This window comes from Glandiceps talaboti, chromosome 2 (genome assembly GCF_964340395.1).
Source record: "Glandiceps talaboti chromosome 2, keGlaTala1.1, whole genome shotgun sequence".
NCBI classification, from domain to species: Eukaryota; Metazoa; Hemichordata; class Enteropneusta; family Spengelidae; genus Glandiceps; species Glandiceps talaboti.
The window spans coordinates 22,025,441-22,043,983 of NC_135550.1; the positions used below are offsets into that span (position 1 = coordinate 22,025,441).

Below are 18,543 nucleotides of genomic sequence, written 5' to 3' on the forward strand. Positions count from 1 at the left end.
TTGACATACAGCCGGGCACGACTTCATTTAGCCAGTACACTATTAGTTGGAGAAAAACAAAATCAAGATCGTAAAACAAATTAGGATTTAAAGAGGAGATAGAATAAAAGAAAATATCCAAGCTTTTCATTTTAGATTTCGACTTTTGACTTTCAACGTATTAACCATGGTTATTAGACAAACACGACGAAGCGCGCCTTAAACGTGATAACGCTGTGTTTTTCATCGTCGAACAATACAAGTTCACCTGCATACTGATGTAGATGCGTATAAAACATTTTATTTTTTCTTAATTTCCATTAAAACGTACGAAGAAACATAAGTATAGTATTATGTTATATTATTATTATATTATATTATATTATATTATATTACATTACATTACATTATACTATACTATACTATACTATACTATACTATACTATACTATACTATACTATACTATACTATACTATACTATACTATACTATATTATACTATATTATACTATACTATACCTTCACAATTGAAGTGTTTGTTGACCACCTATTTATACCCTGTCAGGGCAAATCAACTTTATATGTTTAGGTATAGACAAATTACAAATAGGGTTTGTGTGAGCCAACAACACAGTCACTATTAAAGCTTATTTCTAAGTGAAAACTATATTTCGATGACGCGTGCTTTATATTTTATGATTCTATTCACTCTGAGCTACATTATAACAAATTTCATTACGAAATCTGCAAATATCAGTTTGACGAGATACACTAATTTTTTCTGGTAACATTTGATGCAGTACTACTACTGCATGTCTCTCGCTCGTGCATCAACTGCTTGGCAAATGGAGGTAGAGAATCGCACCAGGGGCTTTGTCTTTTGGCCACACGCAGTTCAAAAGTTAACTAAACGCATACTTGCCTTTGGTCGTGTAATCTACTCTACAATTGACGCACTGCAACCAAATTAAAGTTGTATATGCGTATCTCGTTTGTAGAATTATAATAACATTTTATCGGTATAGCTACAGGACTAACATGCACACCTGCATAGCGTACATGCAATTATCGCAATTACTAAATGTTTTATGATGTTGAGTGGATTGATAGACGTATGAACCGATACACATTGTGTATGCAGACTATTACTGTAGACTACTGCTATTAACCCCACATTGCACACGGTTGTGAACTTTTTCAATGGGTACTGCATTTTTTTATATTTTTTTTAACGGGAAATCTTACGCGTTTTCCGCGAAGCATGAAGACAAATATGATTATTGTATATTTTTCAAATGAAGTGTGTTAATTACAATAAAATTACACCAAACAAATAAAAACTGAAGAAATGAAAGCAGACCTACAGTAATAATCCATATGTAATATTCACTTCTCAACATACATTTATTCGAGTACAATCATGATTAAGTTGTAACGCCCTCTATAGGTGAGAGCGACCACGTCCATGGTTCATGTTATTCTGTTATTTGGAGTCTATTCCAAGGATCAGTAGGCAATATAAATCAATTATTGTTTCATGACAGTCGTTGCTATGCTTATCAGATACCATCAAGTTGAACAAACTATTAAGCTTTAGACGGATGACACTTAAAATATTGACAATTCATGCCAGTTTCTATGTAACAGGCCATCAATACCATCATTATCACCACCACTGCCACCACCACCACCACTGGGAATATCAGAATTATGTGTATCATACATATTAACAAGGTACAAACAATGTTTTTTAGTACAGTATTTATTGTAAATTATCATATAAAGGAACAATCCAAGACATAAAGAAATATGACTAGTAGTTAATGCTGTTATAATCAGAGGCAGTGTCCATTGCACAGACAACTATTTAATTTCAGAAATAAAATGTAAATGGGAAAATAGGTGTTCTTGTCATGGCTTTTATTTTCCTCTTTGAACTGAATCCCTGTAACTAACTGAAACATCTTTTTATTCCTTTTCAAGTTTCAATTTTTGAAATATAATGATTTTGTAGTTGTATTTCCTAATGTACATCTATTCACATGTGTGAGAATGAATGTTCATGGTCTCTAGGTTCATACTTAATAATGAAAATTTCTACTCACAGAGTCAAAAGATTTCTAGGAAGCGAACACAAATTTTCGCTGACGTCTTGTCAGCATCATCAGGGGTGTACTACAATGGGTTATTTGTCTTGTATCTCGGAAGGCCCTCTTTAAATAAGGATGGAGGCATGTTTCCCAGCCGTTTCTCTCAAGCTCATTTCACTTGTCTCTTCTGAGACACGTGACAAATAGCTCACTGTAGTACACCCATGACAACACTGATGAGATGTCAATGAACTTTGGGATTCCCTTCCACAAAATCTGTTGACTCTGGGAGTAGAAATTGTCATTACCATCTATTGATATGTTTGATGAAGGAGCAATACATGTACACATTGCTATATAGACATAAAAATAACAATAAAGACGGCTTGGTTTTATACTCCAAAGTAAGTTTTTTGGAATTTCCCACCTGTTGATTCAGTGTATTCACTGAAGTTTATAAATTTGTAACATCTAGTGTTATACATTATATGCGTAAATACAAAGCAACAATATAAAGAAAAAACGGCTTCAGTAGCAGCTATTTCATCATGCATCAAATGCTAACATTTTTGTTGACATATACATAAGTCAAGTTTACCCTCTGCAGTGTATCTGTAATAGTAAACTCTAGCTACCAGATACAAAACAAAATAACAAGTTCAATTATGAAATAAAACATTTAGTTTTATAATTATGAAAAGAATAGAACTCAACAGCTTAACACTAAATCAAAGTCAATTTAAATATAACATGTTTTCTATTCTTCCAGCTTGGCAAGATTTTTGATGATATAATGTTTGATAGATACTTTAAACAATGGTAAATAGACACTGCACTAGGTAGTGGAGATTGTGGTTATATAAGTGAAAACAATGAAGAATCTCAGTTTACAACTGCAATCCAGTACAGTACATACATGATGTCCGATTGTCGTTGGTGGCGCTATTTATCTCTACTCTGGACGACTACAGCTATAATACTAGTAATGCATAAACTGGTGGAATTAAACATTGCCTATTTATTGAAAATAGTTCTTTCAGAGAATATCAATACATTCTCACTAAATATCAGAATCTTTCAAATAAAAATTACGACCCACTTTTTTCCAGACAGCATATGCATCATTATTTATTTTTTTCAATTGGCAGATGCCATTACCAAAGGATTCTAGGCACTCTATAATGTTTTCATCATATGCAGTGTAAACTATCTACACTATTAAAAATGGATGGAATTTGAAAAAAAAGGTATGAACAGGTATAATATGGTAGGTATGAACAGAGTACTAAAAATCAAATAAAGATACGAAAAGTGTTAAAATATAAATTTGCAGATTTGAATTTTTCTGACTTGAATTTGAACTGCTGTTGTCTTGACCTTGGACAGTTATCTCTCATGGTGTTCACATTTTTCCATCACCACCACCACCACCACCACTGGCACCACCATCCAATACTTTATCATGAAGGCCTGGTGCATGCCGCTGGAGATCACTGATAAAATCTTTGGTTGTTGTCAATGACACAGAAGGATTCAGATACATCTGTAGGTATGATCGAGTACCCCATGGAGGCATAATCACACCCATTGTGATGTAGCGGTCATTGTGTGCCTGGCCTTGGGTCGAGTCTACAGTCCAATGTTTCAGACACATGTCCATCTGAATAAACAATCATATTTTACAATGAAGATTACACTCTTTGTCATAAAAACCTAGCATTTGGGAGTTTGAGTCACACACAATCCATGTCATAAATGCTTAGCATTTGAAGGTTTTATGCAACAATTTACTCTAAAACTGGACACATCAACACACCAACTTTAATATGTCTGTCAACCTGTGGTGACACAACCCTCAATGTCTTCTGTTTTACAGTAAATTTTGTCTAAAACCCCCAAATGCTAAGCTCTTATGACCAGCATTCAGTGTGTTTCGAACACCTAAATGCTATGTGTGTCAAACAAGGATTGTGTTTGTATCAAACACCAAAATGCTAAACTTTTTCGACAAAGATTGTAAAAATGTTCATGTGAAAATATTCATCAAAAGTCATGTGGTGATAAGTCTTTCTTAGAATCACTTCACAAAGAAAGCAGAAGAAATTCACACGTAAATGTTACTTACCCCAAAGACACCACATAGCCCATAACAGCAAGGTTGTTGGCCATGGATATTAGTCGCTGCCTTTACGCCAACCGAGGCATATAATTCAACACTACGGAAACAGCTGATAGGAACTGATATATAGTGTAATGTATCATAACACGACGTCTCCACACGGTAACCACCTGGTAGTTTCTTTGGGTCACCAAATTTGTTCAGTGTAGCACCTAATGTGAACACAAAGTATAGTTGATTTTAGTAGATGTAGTAGTAATATACAAATTATATAACTTGGGTGAACTTGCCCAGTAAAAACTAAAATGTGGAATATCTATCACGCCACGATTCAAAATATACAACCTGGGATTAGGTTAGTTTAGGTCACTGTGATAAGAATGTAAATGAAAGGAAGTTATATAACTACATTTGTATGAATTGAACTAATTAAAACCTTTGATTACCCGATACATTTAATAAAATCATTGATATATTCATAGATAAAATTTCAATTTAGAATATAGAAAAACCAACAATCACATATTAACTGTTTAATACATAATACTGTTCTTGAAATACATCTTACAAAGTAGGGAGCAGGGTAGGGAGTTCCTTGACTAGATCACACTGAAATGAGGCACTGAACTTGTGTGCTAAATACTTTGCAATGCAACCCTGACTGCTAAAAAGTTGAAGTATGCCCTCGCTTGTTGAAATCATGAAATGGCAGGAGAATGTTAACCTTAAATTCAGGCATACAAGGGTATACCTAGAACCTGAGCAGGAAGATTACTTTCCTTCAAGCAAACATTATCAAGACACAGTGGAAAACAAAAATTCATTAAAAATGTCCACAGCATATATATATATATTCCCTAATCATATATGATTATCAGAAATATGTAAATTGGTCTCATTAGTATGCACATATTTGCAACAAACACAATTGCAATGTAGATATGCTAATTACCTCACAAAATATGCCAACCAGCTGCAGACAGACAAACTTATCTCATCCTGCTGGGATCCAGTCATTTGAATACATAATAATTTTTAAATCAAATAAATGTAAGTACATATACCTGCAGAACTTTCTGCTGATAGCATCAGTAACCTTTGGTTTGTTAGGAATGCTCTGCCCTGTCTCATGGGTGCTTTTGATGTTGCATTGCCATGCTCATCCATAAATGACACAAAACTGTAGTAAATGTACTGATTATTCACCAACAGAGTCTCTCCTCGGTACAGCAACCCTGGTGTGTGGAGAGACAAATAAATAAAAATAACAATTTTGACTTTTACCTGTTAATGAAAGTGGTGTAATCCATCAGCACTTGATTTGAACTGAAATGAATTGAATTTTATTCAAATAGAAAGTGACAAGATACATTATTAATTGAAATGGTGACAGTAACCATGGTAACAACCGTGTTCAAAGATGAACTGCGAGGATCACTGGGGTTGTTCTCTGGAAAAAAGTAAAGTCTACGGTCTAGACAAAAACATGTAAATCAAAGTAAGTGTACAAGATACACATCAACACATAAGATAAATATGTATGTTGTAATGTTTTGTAATAAATATAAATAAATAAATGAACATATATGTATGTATGTATGTATGTATGTATGTATGTATGTATGTGTGTGTGTGTGTGTGTGTGTGTGTGTGTGTACGTGCACGTGTATGTATGTATGTATGAAAGTATGCTACATATAGAGTATAGAAAGTCACCAAATTGAAAATGTCAACAAAGAAGTTCTCAAGTTAATTGAAAAAGAATGTATCTTGACCTTTTATCTCCTGATTTTTGAAGTAAAAACTTTAACAGTCATAATTTCAAAGTGTATATTATATTTAATATTCAAAATGTTCATACTTATTCAAATTGTTCATACTTAAAACAATTTTCAAAGTTTTCAAGTTTTAATCTGAAGGTAAATCAGATTACTTAGCAATGTTTATAATAATATAATAAGTCTTGGGATACTGTGGATAAAGATTACTTGATAATATTGCACGGAAAAGAAAAACAATTGATGTTTTTAAGTAACTATAAAATAAAGGATATTACAATTAAAATCATTTCATCTGAAACAGTGTTCTTTGACTCAGCAAAACTCTCACCTCTGATATTGCTACATTTCATTGTCTGGCCCCCCCTACAGGCAAAAAAGTCCTACTAAAAATGTTACATTTTCTCTGCACAACAAATCAGTATCTAATCATATTGTTACATTGTAACTAATTTGTAACTGATTTTAACAAAAGATAAAATGTACTGATCATTGTAAATTTTTGTTGAGTCAGTTGACATAGAAATATAGTAGACTTACCAGCCAATAGGTTATCATACGACAAATTATCATGCATACCAGTAAAGGCAGCTACATTGGATCGATACATCTCACTGGTTTGTTGTGATATGAGATTGTTTAGAGTGCCACGACTCATGTGAACATAGGTACCATCCAGTACAGCTTTGGATGTGGGATCATACATCGAATCACTAAACATTGTCGGTATGTTTGACCTCACTGGTTGTTGTGTCATTGGTCTAGACATTGCAGCTGGTACCTAAAAAAAAATTAATAGAAACAAAAGTTGTAGAACTAGTTTATTTTCACTTGGAATTTATCTTATTACTTTTTGGATGTCTAATTCAACCTAAAAATTCGATTGACTCTTTCTGTTTATCGAAAAGAGAAAAGTGGGAAGGAAAAAACAAAAATTGAATCATGTGATATTACAAGGATATTATCAAGATGAAAACTGAAGACAAAATACACTACTGTAGATTTGCCACAACTGGCCTTCAAAGGTACACAGTATCTGCTTTTATATTTTTACATTGGAATTTCTTCTCTTTTCATTCATATTTCACTTTCATTTTTATTTCCAGCACTGAAGTAAAATATAAGTGAAAATAAAAGAAATTGAAATTTAAAAAAAACACAATTCTCTTTCAGATTCATAAAGTTTACAGTTCAGTTCTACTAATAAACAAATCCAATTACTTCTAGTGGGTCATATGTACAATTCCAAGTTCTAGTTTCAGTTTAGTCAGACTGTTCACAGCTACCACTAAGATGCAAATAGGTTTTGTGCTTTAATCTTTAGCTAAAAAAACAAAACGTGTCTGTATATACAAAGAGAACAATAGGAATACAATCAACACTAATCCAAACACATCAAATTATCCTAATTTAATTTTAGACTGTTTGGTTGCTGCTTTTAGCAATATTTGATTTACAAAATATAAATGACAAATCAAAATTTGACTGTATATACAAACGATTATACAGGAAGCAACAAAAAACCCCAAAACAATAAAGATCAACGACAATTTTTGAATTTGCTGTAAACATGTAAAGTTACAATGGGTATTATTTCACTATCACCTGGTGGGTAGTTCCGATGAAATCCGGATGTTAATTTTTTTCTCAGAAATACTACTGTTGCATGATGGTCAAAATTCTTTGGTTGCCCTGTACATGCGATGTAAACAACGATGTAAAAGACGGATTGTTACATATCAAATGTCATTTATATACATGTATGTTCTTTGACCGGCACCTAGGTTAGTCTCTCAAACCACAGGCCATAACAAGGTTCTATGAAAACTATGCTTACACATGTAAACGTATTTCACAAAAAATATTATGTGAATCCATCATTAGGGCAAACAGTGTACGTGCAGTGTATGGATTAGGTGTCCATGAAGGTAAAACCTCAGTCCCGGATTTCGGAAATATGGGATGTTTTTTGCAGTGATTTCTCCCAGATTCACTAAAAAAAGGGGGCGTTTTTCATTGAAATATACTGGGAAAAGGGGTACATTTGAAATTTCGCTAACACAAGCATGGGTACCATTCCGGAGTGCCAACGCCGGGAAGTAAAATAATCAAAAGACCGTTCATATGCCAAGTTGTTACTGATTAAATCGTGGACAAGGGCGAAATATCCACAAAATAACTCAGCTTCAGTTTCAAGTACATGTATCATGCATGCTGGCTCTGGAAATATGCTGTCCCGCGGGTCGGAGGGTTCCGACATGCGACACGTATTTTAAATAGTTGAGTGACGGAAAAGTCGGAGCGCATATACAGAGCTACATCATGTACATACATGCATGCGAAGTACCTACCTCGTACTCCATGTCTTGATAACCTACTTGTAGTTCTATGCTTTCTGCGCCTTCAGAACTACTATGAAACTCGCCGTGTTCTGTGCGCAAAAATGGTCTTTCCATGCGAGACCACCGACAAACAAGCCTGAACTAGTGTTCGACAGTGTGCTCAAACAATGGTCTACTTCAGTTAGTTACAACAAAACGAAAATTGACCCGACCGATACATTGAATTCCTAGAACTAGCGTGCGAATCGATAGAAACACAATTCTACGAATATCAAGTGAGTGTTGTCTCATGAACTATGACCGAAAATTTTAGGGACCATTCAGTTTCTTTGGGAGGGAGTCATCCTAGTGCTTTTGAATAGGGAGGGTCATCCTGTTTTTAAAATTTTGGATGCGATGGTCATTGTGGTTTAGATTCAGATTGTGATATGGAAGAAAACCCCATTTCTACGATGACATGACCTTATCTGAACTGTGGTATTTGTTCCTGTTCCGGTTTTTTACCTATATTCTTTAATATTTTGCGACCTAATTTAGCTTTGCAACTGCAAAGGTAGGTAGCGACCGAAGGTAGCTTTACAACTGCGGAACGCCGCCCTCGATAAAGCGACCTTAGGTCGCTTGTCGTATCGTATCGGAAGAAAGTCCGAAGGTCTAGCAGCCAGATGACTAATCTAAGACTCATAAATATAAGGGACGATCAACGCACTATGTCGCAAACACAGTCCCTTGTAAACTGTTATTCCTTTCCTAAATGTTTTTATTCTTGTCTATGACGGTCCTAATACAGAACAATTACGTTATTATAGGGATTGGCGATATTCTTATAAAATCGGTAGCGATGTCATAAATACAACGCTACCGATTTTATAAGAATATCGCCAATCCCTATAATAACGTCATTATTCTGTATTAGGACCGTCATAGACAAGAATAAAACCATTTAGGAAAGGAATAACAGTTTACAAGCGACTGTGGTCGCACAGGCTCATGCTCAACAAACAAACATCGTTCGTTTAGGTCACCCCTCCCCCCTTAAACGAAAGTTCATAAGTGCGACATCAAACGTGTGTGTGTGTGTGTGTGTGTGTGTGTGTGTGTGTGTGTGTGTGTGTGTATTTTAAAAACTTACGTTAACTTTAGCTTTTAGTCAAGCAGTCCACTCTGAGTTACGATGAATTACCTGGCATGTGGATATATGGGGGGGGGGGGGGGTTCCATAAAGTTTTCGATTTTACGGGGGGGGGGGGTGTAAGTGACTTTTCGTTGACGTGATGGAAAAATACACCCCGGTGGAGAAACTGACCGGCCCCTTACTGTGGAATGACTCATTGGTTTATGCCGTGCATAATTATTAATATTCAAATACAATATAATTACTGTGCACTTATCATGGTACGTGTAAAACACGTACCATGATAAGTGCACAGTAATTATATAGTTTGCGCGGGAACAGGAGTGGGGGAGGGGTTATGTACTCGTCACTTCGCCTTCTCCAACATGTCATCTAGATAGCATTTTAATACATTTTTACCAGTGGTACGAGTTTGGAAAATTGTTTGATAAAGCTTAGGCCTACCCAGTCTGACAAAGCTTAGACCTACCCAGCCTTCCACATCGTAATTTTTTCTTTCGCTTGCCTCTCACCATTAATGTACTTTTACTAATTACGAGACTTGTACACTGTGTTCATGTACAAGAAGGTATTTTAGTCACTACTTATTTTTGCGTTTTTTGTTTTCCAGCAAAATAAGCGAAAATAAGTGTTTTAGCCAAAATGTCCAGGTCTACAGCACACTTACACTGTACTAGTGAGCCTTATAGTCTAGTCTAGTATCGTAGTATAGTATTGTTCATTATTGCACAGTATGTAATGATAATATTGTATACATAATTTATTTGACAAATGCCTTCAAACAACTTTAAAAGATAGAATATTTATTTAAAATCAAAATTTATATAAAAAATTCCACATGCCTCTTCTACAGAAGCTGCATTACACAAGACACAAGATACAAGATACAAGAAAACTTTATCATCTCAAGTAAAAATGGCTCCATACATTAAACATATATTGAATATAGGTACACGATTTATGTTTTAAAAACGAAATACTGACTTTATAAAAGACTCCTAATACACAACACACTTAGATTAGACCTGTGTATGTCAGATATATTGATAAAACAAAGCAATGTATAGTAAATATATTTATTTTTTTTAAATCATCTAGTTTGATTTTATATTCTGATTGAAGTGGGTACAAAACTTGATTTGGTTCTGGTTATTCTGAATTTGGGGATACGTAATTGTCTCCAGGAGTTCAAAGTGTTGAGACATAACGGCGCTTTTATCGTTTATCATTTTCCTACATTTATATTCTGTTCAGGAGAATGTAAAACAATTCATTCAAATAGTCTCCTTTTCGCCTACTACTTTACTACACACATTTACAATCTTGTTCAAAACATTCTTGAAGTTGTAGCTAGTCCCCAGGCTACCAAACAGCACAAAGTCAAAGAAGAAAATGTTAGGGCTGATTCAATAATTAAAAGCTTCGATAGAATGTCTGCAACACCTTGGCATTTACATTTAGGGCCCTCAGTTTTTGCAAACAGTAAATTCTAGATTGATATTTCTTGTGAATGGAATCTGTGCTGGCCTTGAAATTTTATTGATCATTCGAGATTGTTCCTAAATATTTATATTTTTACACGTAAGAGGTGCAAATGGCCACAGGCAAACTGTAGCTGTATGGCAGTATGTCCTTAAAAAACGTTTCCGGCGTGGATTTTAATATTGGATTATTGACATTGTGTGATAACTCTCATCTGAATATGTACGTGGCAAAAATAACATATATGACTGTGTACTTAAGCTTAATACGAAAACTTGAACAAATCTTAACAACATCGACGATAAATTTCATCCAAACCTTTTTTCAAACGTGTGCAGTGGAACGTTGAAGGGTTGAACTTGACATAGACAGCTAGCTGCAGCTGGCCGGATTCTCGGATGATGTGAAGTGCGCCATCTATCGAGCTCAATTGTAGATGATGTCACCTTTTGTCACCTGACTAGTTCTACTACGCTGAGTCAAAATGTCGGGCAAAGACAGGATAGCGGTTTTCCCTTCTCGAATGTGAGTATGATTGTCTTTTCTCCCAGCAAATTATAGTATTTAAATTGCTTCTTTGGTAATGGTCAACCTCTCTAATAATTTTAACATGTCAGTATTCATACAATATCGAAACATGTGGTTTACTTGGATCGAGATCACAGGACAGAGGTGTCCATTTATTTCATATTCCAGAACGATATTTACTACGATATTATTGTATCAAAAAACTTACATGTAATAGTTACATACAACTCATAACAGGCTTTTCGTATCGCTTAACACGACATACATGAATTTAGATGATTGTTGCAGACCGAAAAAAATATCTGTAGCCTGTAGGTCTAAAAGGCAGTGCTATGGTAAACTAGGTATTTGACTGATAATAGGGGTACTTAAAAACTATAAATAGACTACATATTTTCATTCTGTATGTTTCAAATTTATATTCCTATCCAACCTGAAATATTCATTCAGTTTCCAATGCTATCAAAATCTATATATGAATGATACATCGTATGTTTTACTTTTTAGTGAATATATTATATATGTGACAGGATACTTTAATACCAGTGCTGTCAATCTCTATGGTGTATTTAGTTATTAACTTTACAACCAGTAGATTGAATTGGCCCAAAATATCCATTTATATGGATTATGCACGAATATCCGATAACAGCACTTGAACAAAGTGAACACCTAGCAGAGAGCATGAAATGCTGTCACATTTACCCTGTTGTCTCCTTGAAATGTGATTTTATGAAAGTGTCCATGTTTTGTTGATTCTTGAATATCAAAAATTTTTGTATAAATAATATTAACAAATTAACAATTGTGATGCAATTGTTTTGAATGTGCAGTGGACTGGTTATGTGGAAATACTTGCAATAATGTGAAATTTTAATTGTTCAATGCAAGTTATGTGATATAGTATAATGATATCATATATCATGATATAGTTTTAACTTTTAAATTATGAGAAAGTCATGTTTTACCAGCAGTGAAAGCCTTTTAATTCTTTCTTCAATCCCGAGAACCGAACTGTGTTTTAAGAAAGTAACTTGGAGTTACCAGAAATTTCCTAGAGACCGTGAGATAGGAGAATTTAAATGTATGGTTTGACATATGCATGCTTGATGCAACGAGTCATTACACTATAGATAGTGGTGAAGAAATCCTCCACTGTGCATGGTTTCACTAGGAATACAAAACCATATTTTCAAACTAACGTAACACCCTGTGTGCTTGTTGTACAGGGCCAGTGTGAGTGTGGTGAAAACAAACTTAATTGCTATGAAAATCAACCAAATCCAGTATCTTCCTTTTCCACCACTTTTTTTGCAGCAATCTTTACAGAACATTGCTTTTATACATATAGTAAGACTGATCTCTGATTCAGTCCATTGTCATACTTATACTATAAATGATACCTGTGTGAGGTTGTGAGGGACTTGCATATTTTTTGGCAAATTAAGTTCCCTAATGACCTGCAGTCATGGATAAGGTTGACAGTCTGGGAAAATGTTGTATCCATAACTCAGTATACCCTGGTTTATATTGACAATGTAAAGTATTTGTATCAGCAAACAAATTACATCAAGTTATGTAATCATTGCCAAGCATTCATTGGCACATGATAAAACACAAAATACCAAATGACCTTTAGTTGAAACACTTTATTTCAAAAGGAAATTAAAGGTTGCATACCGCATCGTATAATTAATACTTTTGATGGGCACCATTCATAATTCATGTATGTTGTGTTTTTGTTGATAGGGCCTTGACCAATATGAAGGCCAGGCTGAAAGGAGCTCAGAAGGGCCATAGTTTATTGAAGAAGAAAGCTGATGCATTGACTCTCCGATTCAGACAGGTTCTAGCTAAAATCATTGAGGTAAGATTTAGATTTCAGATTCACATGCTATCAAAAGATGCAGTAGTAATACTAACAGTCATCTTATTCTTCATATTGGTACATTGATGTGCTACATTCAACTACAATAGTTAGTTTTGTATTCTCAAGACAGGTTGGTAAACTGTAATATCAGGTTAGTACTAGTAGTTTATAAAAAAACTGTCTGGGATACTCTTTTTTGGCAATGTCAGGTTAGCATTCTGTGTTTTTGAAACCATTTGATATTCTCATTGCAGACTAAGGTTCTAATGGGTGAAGTTATGAAAGAAGCAGCATTTTCATTGGCAGAAGCTAAATTTGCATGTGGAGATTTTAAGTAAGTATTGGTCTTTTCAAGTTAAGCTCTGGTTTATTCTTTCCTAAGCTAGCTTGTCAGTAGTGGGGGAGAAGGACTACCATACACTAACCATGTATATATCCTAGATGCTATTCAAAAGAGTATCAAGTACATCACAATTCAGTTAACTATACATGTATACTCATATGCACACTCACCGACACACACACACACACACACACACACACACACACACACACACACACACACACACACACACCCACTCACACACACACACACACACACACACACACACACACACACACACACACACACACCCATCCACCGACCCACACACAAACACACACACTTGTACATTTACATACACATACAAATAAATACATAAATATGTATATTTGCACACACACACATCCACAATATACTACCGGTACTACACATGCACACATATACACACACTGATACACTTGTACAAAATTTACATAAACATGCAAATAAATACATAAATATGTATATTTGCACAGACACACACACACACACCCATAGATACACACACACACATACTTTCTGTGAATGTAAATACTAACAATTATCTTCTCCTTTCCTCATGTAGCCATATAGTTGTACAAAATGTCACCAAGGCATCTTGTAAAGTGAAATCCAGAAAGGAAAACGTTGCAGGTAACTATAGAAATCATATCATAGCAAATGTAATTTTACAATGATTTACATTTAGGTCATGCCATTGGTTCCATCTTACCAAATGAAACCAATATCTGGCATGGTCCAACTAGTAAGATATAACCATACAGTATAACATTGTGCAATCATTTCAGCAAAAAGTCAGATAGTTATCAATGTACTACATCTACATACTTCTCCATTGTGACATTCAGCTTCTATTACAGACTTTATCATAGGGACATGTTTTACAGTTGAAGGTGCAAACATTTGGACCTATAATGACTTTTGTTTCATAAAAATGTATCTTGGCTGGAAAGGTTTAGCATATATCATATGTAACATCAGGTATATGATTAACTGCATAAATACTTGTGAGAATGAATATTCATTGCTTCTGAGTTCATAGGCTAGCTATGATTAGTACTTTAGCAAGGCATGTTACTGTGGTATTTAAACACATAGTGGTACATCCCTGGCTATGCTAGCAAGATATTATTGAAACTTTTTGATTCTGTTGCCAAAATTTTGTTAAATCAGCCTGTGAGTAGAAATCTTTTATTCATACCCTCATACATACATACATACATGTATTTATTGATAGCTTTGTGTAGTGAGGTTATTTGATTAGATATGAAAAAAAAAATATTTCTCTCTTCCTTTCAGGTGTCAATCTTCCAGTATTTGAACTCTGTTCAGATGGCACTGATTGTGAGTATTTTCATCTTATTTATCCTGTAGTAATACTAGGAACTGCTTACATACAGTAATACAGACTTGACATGTCTGTGAAACCATAGACCCTACACGAAACATAATTTTTTTTATAAGCTGTACTTCAGGTCTCATTGGATAGCAAGGCACTGCATCTTTTGCTGTTTACAGAGATGAAATCCCATGTAATTGAATAGAAGTAAACAACAGCATCAAGTGGTTGACTTTGATGAATATTTCCATCATCAGTCTGTTCACAATGTAAATGGGGGCTGTGGATTTTGTAAAATGATACTGGCACATTACAAGGAGTCTATACATTTGTACATGGACTTGACATTCCAAATACCAACCATACATGCAACATATACCGGTAGTTAAATAAATTGCTGTTTTTTTAGCACGACTGAACTGATAGGTTCAGTAGTGCTATAGGCATGGTGCGGTGTCTGTCTGTGTGTGTGTGTGTGTGTGTTTGTGTGTGTGTATATGTGTGTGTGTGTGTACATGTGTGTGGATGACTTAAATTTGAAAACCACAAGACCGATTGCTTTGGTATTTGATGGGGACATTGCATTTGGTGTCTCGTTGGGAAATTGTTCAAAGCAAAATAGTCGCATCACTGGTGTGAGATTTGGGTCAAAAAGGTCATTTTTGGTCAAAAGATTTGATGGGGATGCATTTGGAGATGTGTTGATGAAGAATTATTAAGCATAGTGTAATGATCTTATCAGTAATATGCAAATTAGGTGTAAAAATATGAATTGTGGCCAAAAACTTGTATCTAAAAAAAGTACTTGCTTGATGGGGCTGAATTTTGATGAGATGTTTCTAGATGTTAGTCTACAGATGTTTAAATTTTTTTGACATAATTGACCCTAGCAATCATGACCGTGCCCATAGCAACAACCTAATGGCAGTATATTTTGCTAAAATAACATCTTGTAGGCAAGCAAGTAAACATTAAAAAAATTATGCAAATATCCCTAGCTACAGACTACACCCGTAGCAACAGCCAAACAATAATGTATATTGCAAAGATACCAACAGGGCTGGCTAGGCAGTAGTCTTGCTGCTAGACGTTCGGGCTTTCTTTCGATGCTATAAGCGAACGAAGTTCGCAGTGAGGGCTTGGATGTTCCATCCTCGATAGCGTTGTTCGGCCGTGTGTCGTATTTTATCGGAAGAACATCCGAGGTCTAGCAGATAGACTAGCTAGGCAGCTGGATAATCATTCAGCAAATGAACACCTATATGTAGCATGGATCAGCTTGTGGATAAACATTTAAAAAAACTGTACACTTGTGCTACAAGGCCATTGCCGCTATTTTTCAATACCATGTTTTTCAAACTTATGTTGTGATTCATTCTCCATGCAGCGTATGAATTGACTGGTTTATCCAGAGGTGGACAACAAATTGATAAACTAAAGAAGAACTATGCCAAAGCTGTAGAGTTATTAGTGGAACTAGCATCCCTGCAAACTTCATTTGTTACTCTGGATGAAGTCATCAAAATCACCAATAGACGTGTGAATGCCATTGAACATGGTAAGTATGATGACAGTGATGGAATTGCTGATGTCAACAGCAAATCATATGGTATGAAGGTTGTACTTTCCTCTCATGATGGTTGTCATATGACAGCATTTAATCCTTGATAAAGTCTTGATTCACAATATCCACTCGTTTGACAAATATGATCAGTACTGCTTGCTACCTCTTTTACCACAGTGTTTTACCATGTATGTCTTTTCATACCACAGTAATAATACACCCCTGTACCTCTTTTACACCACTGTGTTTTACCATGTGTGTCTTTTCATACTACAGTAATTATACCACGTATTGAGAATACCCTGTCCTATATTATTACGGAGTTAGATGAAAGAGAAAGGGAAGAATTCTATCGGCTGAAGAAAATCCAGGAAAAGATGAAGAAGTTAAGAGCCGAAGCAGAACTTGATAAGTTGGCAAGAATGGCAAAAGAAGAAGGTGAAACGGATCAACCTGCTAATTTACTACAAGATGGTGAAGATGAGGATCTACTATTCACATAGTAGTAGTACTATTATTTAACTCTTGTCAACCATTGGGATGGGTAGAATATCGGGGAAGGGAGGGGGATGCTTGTTGTTCTGTTTGTAAGTTTGTGTTATTGTACATATGATGGGGTTTTACTGTTTGTTTCCAAAGTATATAATTTGATGGAAGAACAGATACAATATAAAGAAATTACATCATATTTAACAAGCCAAGCATTACTTTACGACTGAATTCTAATATGTGTCACTTTCACCATTTTATTTTATCTGCCAGACAATTGTGTTGTTTTACAGTGGAACAAGTTCACTTTGACTATAGTAATATAATAGTTCATTTATCACAACAGACCAGATGTTCTGTTGTCTGTGAATCATTCCTATACAGGGATCGTTGTGACAGTATTATATATTGCAACAAATTAAGAACAGATATTGCATCTTTACATGGAGATAGTCAGTAACTTTATGGTTCTTGGTGGTACGTTTGTTTCAGTTGTCCTGAAATATCCATAGATTACTAGAAGAAGAAGTAGAGCTTCCCACTAGCTATACACCAGTCTTGACTTCAAAGTCCCTTTGTGTCTAGGTTTATTTACCTCTATTACACTGTCAACTCAGATTTATTTCCAAATAGGCTGTAGTGTGTATGCTGTGTTTGTGTTTTGTACTCTGACTTTGGGCCTCAGTAACAGACTGTACATAGATTTGTTGCAGTGTTTGTCTATGCAGTAAACCCATGTGAACGTTAATGTATTTGGAAGGGTTGAGTAGAGTGTGTTCTTTGGTGTAGTAAGAACTGATAAATAACTTCAAGTTTATCATGCAGTGTTAGGCTGGTGTATTACTTGCACCAAAAACATTTTTAAAGAGGATTCAATGTGATGAAAAATACTCTTGCCATTTAAATAGGGCAAAAAGAAATCATGTTTTACGTATGTCATGTTAACAGTGGGTTGTATAATTACATTCTGGTAAGTTATTTTAAGAAACTCTCCCATTGTGCAATTGCCATGTGCTTAGTAGTATTTCAGTAAAAGAAATAGAAAATACCAAGTTCAAGAACAACAAATATTCAGGCTTTAGGGTTTCAAAAAAAAGTGTGAAGTCAAAAAAAAAGTTAAGAAAATTGTCAGGATATTTATGTACTATGTATGTGTTTTTGTGAACTGTCCAGGTGATGAGTGTGTTCCTATATTTACTGGTATATATCACCCTAAATTATGATATTGCAATGGCAGTGAAGGTTACATTGCATTAGCATGTAAGATATGGTGTGTCAGCCAGCACTAACAGTAACAAGAGACTGGTTAGGGCTGATTGTCATGATCTTACAGGCTAAAATTTGCATCTAAAAATCACATAGATTTGAAACTGTATGTATCTATATCACTTGAAGAAATGAAACTGTACATTATACTGGAAATGAATTAAAAAATGAAATATGGACAATCAGACTGTGTGATTATTGT

General features: G+C 34.8%; 2 protein-coding genes across 2 annotated transcripts; one reads left to right on the forward strand and one right to left on the reverse strand.

Moving 5' to 3' along the window:
* Positions 1 to 1,768: 1,768 nt before the first annotated feature.
* LOC144452202 (uncharacterized) lies at positions 1,769 to 8,531 on the reverse strand. Its single transcript, XM_078143255.1, has 5 exons — positions 8,317 to 8,531; positions 6,506 to 6,746; positions 5,252 to 5,422; positions 4,194 to 4,399; positions 1,769 to 3,728 (listed from the first exon to the last, which is right to left on the reverse strand). The coding sequence occupies exons 1-5, from the start codon at positions 8,419 to 8,421 to the stop codon at positions 3,471 to 3,473; spliced, it is 981 nt and encodes a 326-aa protein (XP_077999381.1). The 5' UTR covers positions 8,422 to 8,531; the 3' UTR covers positions 1,769 to 3,470.
* Positions 8,532 to 11,389: 2,858 nt separating this feature from the next.
* On the forward strand, positions 11,390 to 18,514 carry LOC144448296 (V-type proton ATPase subunit D-like). Its single transcript, XM_078138488.1, has 7 exons — positions 11,390 to 11,449; positions 13,202 to 13,319; positions 13,577 to 13,656; positions 14,249 to 14,316; positions 14,983 to 15,027; positions 16,410 to 16,580; positions 16,863 to 18,514. Exons 1-7 carry the CDS (start codon positions 11,409 to 11,411, stop codon positions 17,087 to 17,089), a joined length of 750 nt encoding a protein of 249 aa, XP_077994614.1. The 5' UTR covers positions 11,390 to 11,408; the 3' UTR covers positions 17,090 to 18,514.
* Positions 18,515 to 18,543: the final 29 nt, after the last annotated feature.

What these genes read in the sequence shown, in the direction of transcription:
- LOC144452202 (XM_078143255.1), bottom strand. Translation starts at nt 8,421, where the DNA reads ATGGAAAGACCATTTTTGCGCACAGAACACGGCGAGTTTCATAGTAGT. An exon ending in ATCAAGACATGGAGTACGAG is followed by an intron (nt 6,747 to 8,316) that starts GTAGGTACTTCG and finishes ATTTTTTTTTAG; the next exon opens with GTACCAGCTGCAATGTCTAG. An exon ending in GGCTATGTGGTGTCTTTGGG is followed by an intron (nt 3,729 to 4,193) that starts GTAAGTAACATT and finishes TTGTTTATTCAG; the next exon opens with ATGGACATGTGTCTGAAACA.
- LOC144448296 (XM_078138488.1), top strand. Translation starts at nt 11,409, where the DNA reads ATGTCGGGCAAAGACAGGATAGCGGTTTTCCCTTCTCGAAT. An exon ending in CTGTTCAGATGGCACTGATT is followed by an intron (nt 15,028 to 16,409) that starts GTGAGTATTTTC and finishes TTCTCCATGCAG; the next exon opens with CGTATGAATTGACTGGTTTA. An exon ending in TGTGAATGCCATTGAACATG is followed by an intron (nt 16,581 to 16,862) that starts GTAAGTATGATG and finishes TTCATACTACAG; the next exon opens with TAATTATACCACGTATTGAG.